At 34.2% G+C, this 9336-nt stretch overlaps 1 protein-coding gene across 4 annotated transcripts; it reads left to right on the top strand.

Annotated features, from left to right (window-relative positions):
* Nucleotides 1-231: 231 nt before the first annotated feature.
* LOC124842097 (nucleobase-ascorbate transporter 6) lies at nucleotides 232-6555 on the top strand. Of its 4 annotated transcripts, none has more exons than XM_047318508.2 (15): nucleotides 232-516; nucleotides 820-947; nucleotides 1613-1710; nucleotides 1831-2007; nucleotides 2238-2338; nucleotides 2642-2717; nucleotides 2804-2863; nucleotides 3487-3671; nucleotides 4458-4554; nucleotides 4970-5056; nucleotides 5219-5277; nucleotides 5366-5457; nucleotides 5553-5630; nucleotides 5744-5904; nucleotides 6104-6555. In XM_047318508.2, exons 2-15 carry the CDS (start codon nucleotides 842-844, stop codon nucleotides 6320-6322), a joined length of 1596 nt encoding a protein of 531 aa, XP_047174464.2. In that variant the 5' UTR covers nucleotides 232-516; nucleotides 820-841; the 3' UTR covers nucleotides 6323-6555. The 4 variants fall into 4 exon arrangements, with proteins under 4 accessions (XP_047174464.2, XP_087962330.1, XP_047174465.2 ...); XM_088106204.1 differs by having other exon boundaries at nucleotides 816-947; XM_047318509.2 differs by lacking the exon at nucleotides 232-516 and adding an exon at nucleotides 525-665 and having other exon boundaries at nucleotides 816-947.
* The last annotated feature ends 2781 nt before the right edge of the window (nucleotides 6556-9336 follow it).

Raw genomic sequence — 9336 nt, 5'->3', positions numbered from 1 at the left:
TCTTCATATATAAAATTCATACGTACAACATTGAACAGAACAAGATTTTGGTGTTTTTATGTATTAAAATATATGTGGATACTTCAGTTGTAATGTGTGCATGACACGAGAAGGTTACCTAAACATTCTTCAATGGCAAATTCATAACACCAAACAAAACAATAAATGTGAACAATATTTGTTGGAAAGTAGTAAATTAGGGTGTGTGAGATAGGTACAATATATCTTAACACAAGCCTGCTAGGGAGTGAGAGAAAGATAGAGAAACATTACTTTTTGGTAGGAGCAACTAGCTAGAGAAGAAAGAGAATCTTCATTCATTTTTTTCTGCTCATTTCTGTGTACACCTTTATCGTTTCTCTCCAAGCATTGGAGTCTCCTTTACTCCACACTCCACAACAAAGATCGTCTGCATTCCCTTTCCCTTCTCTTTTCACCCCTTTTTCTAGTTTCTTTTCTGGTGGGGCACCTCATTTTGTTTTTGACTTCATAATACTACTCCTTCACTTGGAAAAGGTGTTTTCTTTTTACTCTCTACTCTAACTTCCTTCTTAAATTTTGCAATTATTGTGATTATTACTTTCACTTCTTAGCAAAGGAGAGTCCCTAGCTCATCTCAGCTCAACTTTAGTTGTTGCATTTTTCATTTTCTAGGCTTAGTCATTGTAAGAAAGCTCTTTTTTTCTTTTTGTTTCGTTTTTTCTTCTTCTGGGTCTTTTTCTTTGTGGCATTGGGGGATCTGGGCTGGTGTTAGATTTGGACTTGTTGCAGATTCATTATTTGTTAATAATTGTTGTTTGTTCCCTTCTTCAAAGTCAGGGAGAGAAGGAAAAAAAGGGTCATGGCAGGAGGAGGAGCTCCAGCAAAATCAGATGAACCACAGCCTCACCCTCCAAAGGATCAGCTTCCCAATATTTCTTACTGCATCACTAGTCCTCCTCCATGGCGTGAGTATTTCACCTTGTTTAGATTCAGAAGTGCAGAAAAATTATAATGATGCTATTGAAAATAAAAAAAATTGGTTATTTTCAGTTTCCAGATTGAGGATTTTGTTTTTCGAGAGAAAACTAGTTAATCTCAAGGTGGTTGTGGAAGCACAGGAAAAAGAACTGTCTTTTCTACTGTGTGGGATTTGAGTCTGGTTTTGTACTTTTATATGCCTGTGGCAACTCAGGCTTCTTTTTACTTGATATTAATGGAAACAGTTTGAAGTGCTGTTTCCAATTTAGTTGGAAATCCTTTTAATTATATATATAAACCAACCGCCCTTTTCTGTTATTTCCAGATCCAGATTTGGTGCTCTGGAAACAATTTGATTGCTACTTCCAAATTTTGCCCCACTGGTTTAATACTTTTTAAATATTTTAATAGCTTTAAGAAAACTATTTTACTCATATTATCGGATTTTGGGGCATTCCACACAGCCAGTATTGAACAATGTGGTTAATGGATTTTAAGGATGTCCATATTTGGCTGACTTCTATTATTTTTTAACGTTGTAGTTTGTGTATAAATTTTAAGAATCTTCCTGACTCCACTTTTAGTTGAGGTCTACTTTGCTATAGTATTTCTTCTTTATTTTGATGAGAAACTTTGCGTCATTGTGATGCAGCTGAGGCCATACTTCTTGGTTTTCAACATTTTCTTGTGATGCTCGGCACAACAGTGCTGATTCCCACTGCTCTTGTTCCCCAGATGGGAGGTGGCAATGTAAGTAGTTTGGAATAACTTGATAGGGAATGTTATGAATATTTAACCATGTGATTGAAGATGCTTTTGCGTTTTACCAAGAATTATAAACAATAGCAATTCATTTTTTTTTTTTTTCAGAATGAGAAGGCAAGAGTTATTGAAACGCTACTTTTTGTAGCTGGTATTAACACATTGTTGCAAACATTGTTTGGAACTCGATTGCCTGCAGTTATCGGAGGGTCTTACACCTTTGTTCCAACCACAATCTCTATTATCCTCGCAGGCCGATTCAGTGATGAACCAGATCCTATAGAGGTCTTGTTGTCAGCACAAATCTAACTATGTACTAAATTATGCATGGTTGATATGCTTGCTATACTGTTTACATTGCCATATGTGTAATCACGTTGTATATCCATTTTCTATGTACTCAAATCATGTTGAAAATATAAGAGTATGAATTTGATTCAAGAATTACCGTTAAACATTATATTTTGTGCTTGGAATTTTTTGATAACCATTCTCCCTGTTTTTTATGTAATCAGAGATTTAAGAGGATAATGAGGTCAATCCAGGGTGCTCTTATTGTTGCTTCAACTCTTCAAATAGTACTGGGCTTCAGTGGTCTTTGGAGGAATGTTGCAAGGTTGGCCAAAGTTCTTACTTAGTCAGTGCATCATGTTTTTTCTGTCATGTCTTCTCAATGTCTAGACTAAACTGCAATCCGTATTTAATAATTTGTTTGCTATGTATGCTCATTTGCCACCTTTCCAACCAACAATTGATGTTTGAAGTAGGTATTGCAGCTCATGTCATTTACAGCTCATGTCATTTGTTTAATTGGATTTGGATTAACTAGCACAAAAGCCAAATAGAAATGAAAGAATTGGACGATATCTTGTGATTGGCTAATATATTCCATCTTAAGTAAGTTCAATTATTTCTTCAGGTTCTTAAGTCCACTTTCATCAGTTCCTTTGGTATCTCTTGTTGGTTTTGGGCTGTATGAGTTAGGGTTCCCTGGGGTAAGTCTTCTGCTAGAAATTTGCAATGCTCAATGTATGACATTAATTTACCAAAGTTTCAATATTGATTCCTATTGTTGCTGTAGGTTGCTAAATGTGTAGAGATCGGACTGCCTCAGCTTATATTGATCGTGTTTGTTTCACAGGTAGAGACAGAATTGCATATGCATATTATCTTCTAAGTTTCTAAATCTCTAAATTAGGATTTAGTGATGGAGATCCCACGCCCACTATGGATATAGTCAAATTTTAATATATTAGTGAGTACAAATTTTATCTTACAAGTTGGTTTGAGAGATTGAGTTGAATATAATTTCACTTTCTAAGATGATATCACGAATATCTAATCCTATACTGCCTACATATATGACGAAATTGACTACAAATATGACCAAATTAAGGTATACAAATGAGTACAAACCTTATCTTGGAAGTTGTTATTGTAAACTTGTTAGATTTAAAGTTCACTTTTTAAGACTTAATTGTTAGAGTTGTTTTGGTTTCTTCACATTTATAGTTTCTTACATTATGGTTCCTGTCGTGCCACATGCTATTGATCCTCTCAAATATTTAGAGATACTATCAAATTAAAGTATATAAATGAATACAAACCTTATTTTACAAATCAGTTTTCTTATGATGAGTTAGACTTAAAATTTACTTCCTCAAACTTTGTTATTGATGCCTTGGCTGCTTCACATTTCTAGTTTCTTGTGTAATGGTTTCTATAAATTTAAGTTTGTGATTAGTTATTGTTTGTCACATGCAGTATGTGCCTCACGTGCTACATTCGGGGAAAAATATCTTTGACAGATTTGCTGTGATATTTACTGTTGTAATTGTGTGGATATACGCTCATCTACTTACCGTTGGAGGTGCCTATAATGATGCTCCACCTAAAACTCAAATATCCTGCCGCACTGATCGTGCTGGACTTATAGATTCTGCTCCTTGGTTAGTTGTGTGATTTCATTGAATTTTAACTGTTAATGGCTTTTTTTTTTGTGAAAATTGTGTTGACACCTATTATTTTACTATGTTTTAAAATTAATCCCATATTTGAAAAATTCCAATTGGTTCCCTACAATGAACGTTAATTTCTGGCATTTGCCCAGGTTGCAGTTGGTATTCCTAATGTGATAACAAATATTGCATTTGTGAACTAGAGGGTGGCCAACTTAATCCATTTCTTGTTTAAGAAACACAGTCTTGTGAGTGTTTGCGGGGATTGTGGTAGTTTTGTCAGGGATGGATTGTTTCGGCCACCATCTAATCCACTGTCGCAAGATGGACTCAACATTAAATTATTGGCAACTGGCTGTGATAGGTTCCCAATTAAAAACTTTATTTGGGGACTAAGTTAAAGATTGGTAAAATTATATTCTGCTTGTTTATTACAAATTGAGGCTAAATTATATTCATTATTTGACATGTTTCTCCTATCTCATATTTTTGCTATTTCGATTTCAGTGTACTATTTTGAATAAGTGAGGGGTTATCTTTCAGTCAATACACTGAACTGCATACATGTTACTTGCATTAGTCTTAATGTCTTTAAATATTTATCACTATTACGGATCTTGTATGATAAGTATATTGATATTTCTCAAGTCATTCAACTGGATCCTTGAGACATTGTATTTTTTTTTTTTTTTTTGTAATTTGGTGGGAATCTACTAGGCTTAGTCTTGTGAGTTGAAACTTATTGAGAAGAATTTGGCATGGATTTTGAGTTTGCAGGATAAGAATTCCATATCCCTTTCAATGGGGAGCACCTTCCTTTGATGCAGGTGAAGCCTTTGCCATGATGATGACAGCTTTTGTTGCTCTTGTAGAGGTAATTTCTTTCATTAAATCTTTCTCATCTAAGCATTATTTTTTCTTTATTAATAAATTTTCTCTTACACAACAACAGCTATTCAGTTATATTCTAGATTCTTCAATTGTCATAAATGGTTTATTTGTTTTCCTGAAGGACAATGGAAACAGCTGAGTGATGTCTAGTCTATGTAGGTTTCATGATAAATTGAGCCATGTGGAACTGAGTTCGGCACATTACATTTTGAAGTGATATGTAGCCATTGATTATACTAGAGTTCAACCATAATATAATAGTGCTATACTTGCGTGATGACATTCTTGCATTATCTGGCTTGTATACTTTTGCTTTGGCTTATCAGTGTTATGCAGTTACTAAGTTGCATGCTTGGACTAAATTATTTGCTAATGCATGTTTCATTTGTCACAAACAGTCCAGTGGAGCTTTCATTGCTGTTTATAGGTATGCAAGTGCAACACCATTACCACCATCTATTCTGAGCAGGGGTATTGGTTGGCAGGTACAAAGATGGCTTTTACTTGAACATTTGAATATCTGAAAAAAATTGCACATGTATAAATGATAGTGGTAAAATACCTTTAGTGATACTTATGATATTTTTACCAAGATATTAAGTACACTATGGAGTATAATTCCTCATTCATCTTGTTTGTGCTCTCAGGGAGTTGGCATTCTGTTATCAGGATTGTTTGGAACAGTCAATGGATCTTCTGTGTCCGTGTAAGATTGAAATTGTGCTGTTTCTATCCTCTTACTAGGAAAGAAAACTTTGTTATTGATGAAAAGAGTTTTGTTGGTTTCCCTACAGAGAAAATGCAGGTCTTTTGGCTTTGACACGAGTTGGAAGTAGGAGAGTGGTGCAAATATCTGCTGGATTTATGATTTTCTTTTCAATTCTTGGTGAGATGAAGAAACACGATTTTTGTGATTCAAATGCCTTATCCTAGTCAATTTTCTTCCCTTTTAACACTGGCTCATTTTCTTCTCCTTTGTAGGAAAATTTGGAGCAGTTTTTGCCTCCATCCCACCTGCCATTATTGCTGCCCTCTACTGCTTGTTCTTTGCTTATGTTGGTATGTTTGATTCTTCAAAAACACTCGTACATTTATTTATAATTTGATACATCATGACCCTACAAGAAACATCACACGTAATGTTATGTTCCACTTTGGCTCATCATTTGCAGGTGCTGGTGGTCTCAGTTTTCTTCAGTTCTGCAACCTCAACAGTTTTAGAACAAAATTCATTTTAGGCTTCTCAATCTTCTTGGGCTTGTCTGTGCCGCAGTACTTCAATGAGTACACAGCCATTAATGGTCATGGTCCAGTCAACACAGGCGGAAGATGGGTATGGACAAGATGTATATAATATAATAGAATAAACCAATTGATCATCCAAGTTTATATATTTTAATAACATTTGGAGGGTAATTTGAAGAGCATTTCAATATCATGGGACAACACAACATGATCTCAAATACTTAAGTCTTGTTTATTACTTTTCTGGAGTGAGTTTACTTCTAATGACATTATTGTGCACATGACAGTTCAATGATATTATCAACGTGCCATTCCAATCAAAACCATTTGTTGCGGGTGTTGTGGCATATTTTCTGGACAACACATTATTTAAGAGAGAAGGAAGCATTAGGAAGGACAGAGGGAAACATTGGTGGGACAAGTACAAGTCCTTCAAGGGTGACACAAGAAGTGAGGAGTTCTATTCACTGCCTTTCAATCTAAACAAGTACTTCCCCTCTGTTTAATTCTGCACAAGACAACACCTCAGATATAAAGGTGGCTTCATCTTCACCACGCTCCACTTCTAATATTCAATTAAATCTTGTTACACGCCATAGCTCTATGAATACTCCACCCTATTATATTGTTATATTTATAGTACATTTATTCTATGGCTCTTGTTTTTGTAAATCTGATCAAGAAATATGGACTGATGTAGCAAAATGGGCATGGCTAAATTATCATGTCTTCTTCTTCACTTTAGAGTCACTTTCACCTCCATGCAATACTCTATTTTTCTATTCAATTATATGGTGCTGTGTTAATCTGGGTGGAGAAAGAAATGGTTCAAGAGTTAATGTGTTTTGAGATCTAAAAAAACATGATCTTTTGTTGTTGATGACATGGTCTTAACCACACGTTGGACTGTAGAAGGTACCTTCGAATTGTTAGAATATGTTAGAAACTTTATTAATATCATAGCTTCACTCTTATCACATTGGTGTCACATCGCATGCTCTAAGCCACTCAGTGCTACCCGTGAATCTTATCAATTGTTGTACACGTCACAAGGTTTGGGAGTTTCATTTTCGTTCAAAATTATAACATGGCACTTCTGTAAATTTTTTGTTCAACAGGTGACATTTTAATAGCCAGAATTTTGTCTTGAGTGTTAATCTAACAGGTAAATAAGGGAATAAGGGAAAGAAATATTTGAAGAGAAAACTTACAATCTCATTATTCAAATAATATAAATAGAAACAGATCATATAGAAAGAGATCATAGAGTGTGATTCTTGATTTATTAGAGTGTGATTCCTGATTTATTGGAACTGTATTATTTCATAGGAGAAAATTTTGTAACAGCAACAAAATTTAACAAATAAACTGAAACTCTTAAGAAAAGCTTACAATCCTTTTTTTAAACTAATATATTTACTTTAGTTATTCCAATCAAAGTTTAAAGTTCGAAGCTTTTAAACTGGTTCAACTTTAAGGATTTTGTTACAATGTCTGCTAGTTGAATAATGAGATTGTAAAACTTTATATACATGTGTTTGCTATTTTTCATGAAGTATTGGGTGTTTGAATAATTATATGTATTGTAGAATATTAGGTTGTTGTACATTCCAAAATGTGATAAAATTTTCAATGCATATCTCTTTTTTGACAAATAAATATTCCATTAAAATATTGTTTAACCGTAATGTCAAGAAAATGACTTATTACGCCTAAATCAAACATGTCAAAATGAGTTATCATGGACTACTTAAATTCCTCACATAATTTCATCATTTCTAGTCAATATCAAATAATCAATATATCAATTAACAATTAAAATTTTATCTTCCTATGATCAAGTGAACAAAGTGTGTTTACTAAGACATTTCTTAAATTTTTCGTGTGCAAAGTAGGTCTCAATTTATTGGTATTAGGCTCGGGATGCTTATTTGAGGCCATACAAAGCTTTCTTCAATCGATATACATTATTTTCTTCTCCATTTTTAACAAAACCTTCAGGCTATAGAACAAAGACATCTTATTTTAACTCTCCATGAAGAAAGGCACTATTAATGTCAAGTTGAAACACTTTACAACTAAACGGTGACCAAAATTAATCTAATGGTATTCATTCTAGCAACTGGAGCAAAAGCTTCAGTATAGTCAATCCCAAGTCTTTGTACATATCCTTTTACTACAAGCCTTGCCTTGTGTTTTTCTACCTTCCCTTATGCATTTAATTTGGTTTTAAAAACCCTTTTAACTCTAATTGGTGTAACTCCTTTCGGTAGTGATGTGAGTTCCCATGTATGATTATTCTCTATAGTTTTTATTTCTTTCATCATAACCTATCTCCAATATGTACTCCTAACTGCTACTTCAAATGATGTTGGGTCAGTTTTAGTCGCCAACATGGTTGCCATATTTTCGTCTTCTGACAGACTTGTACTTGTGTCATAGTCTACCAACCAAGGTGCTTTCCTTACTCGTGCACCCCTTTCTTGAGATGAACCTGTTGGGGTATTATCCAGGTGTGTACTATTTCCTTTTTCACTACTTTCACTAGTATCAACATCAATTGTTGTTGTTTCTGCTATAGTGTCATTTTTATCTTTATAAATGATCTTTTCTTGCTGAGTTTGTAGATTCAAACTACTTTAGTCCTAACTCTTCTTCTTCTAAAACATTACATCTTTGCTAATGATCATAATTTTTGTGACTGGATCATATAATCTCCATGATTCAGACTCATCTCTAATGCCTAAAAAACATTTTCTGCTTTTGTCATCCAGCTTTACTATATTCTAGCCTGGGATATGTGCATGAGCAACACACCCAAAAACTCTGAAATATTTCACCACTGGTTTCTTACTGCTCCATGCTTCTTCTGGAGTAATATCCTCTATAGTATTCGTTGGGCATCTGTTCTAGATATGCACACACCATTTGACAACTTCTAGTTAGAACACCTTCAGAACATGCTTCTCAAACATAAAACGAATTGCATTCGTAACTGTTCTATTCTTTCGTTCGATTACACCGTTTTATTGAGGATTGTAAAAGGTGGTTAATTGTCTTCTAATGCCTTCTGTGTGACAAAATTCTTCAAACTCATTAGAGAAAAACTCTCTACTTCTGTACGTAAGTAGAGTATAGAAACTCCTACTTCCTTCTCAACTTGTGCCTTGAATATCTTGAAACTTTGCTAGTGCTTTTGACTTCTTATGCAAAAAATATGTCAAAGTCTTCCTAGTGAAATCATTAATGAAGCTTAAAAATACCTTTTATTGTTGTGTGAAGCTGGCTGGATAGGACCACATATATTTAAAAAATACCATTTACCATTGTATGTTGTTGTGTTCACCTTCTTTTCCAGTGCTCAGTTTTTCCGGTAGGAGGAAACCATTCCCATGCAACTTCCTTTTTCTTGGACTCTTATTTTCAACACCAACTCCTACATAAATTCATTTACATGTTTTAGACCTTGCCTCTACATAACTTTTGAAGGGGTTTTTCGTCCTGTACCCCTATTATTACT

This window comes from Vigna umbellata, chromosome 2, assembly GCF_029865625.1.
Source record: "Vigna umbellata cultivar VRB3 chromosome 2, Vumbellata_1.0, whole genome shotgun sequence".
Classification (NCBI taxonomy): domain Eukaryota; kingdom Viridiplantae; phylum Streptophyta; class Magnoliopsida; order Fabales; family Fabaceae; genus Vigna; species Vigna umbellata.
This window is presented reverse-complemented; position numbering and strand designations above follow the sequence as displayed.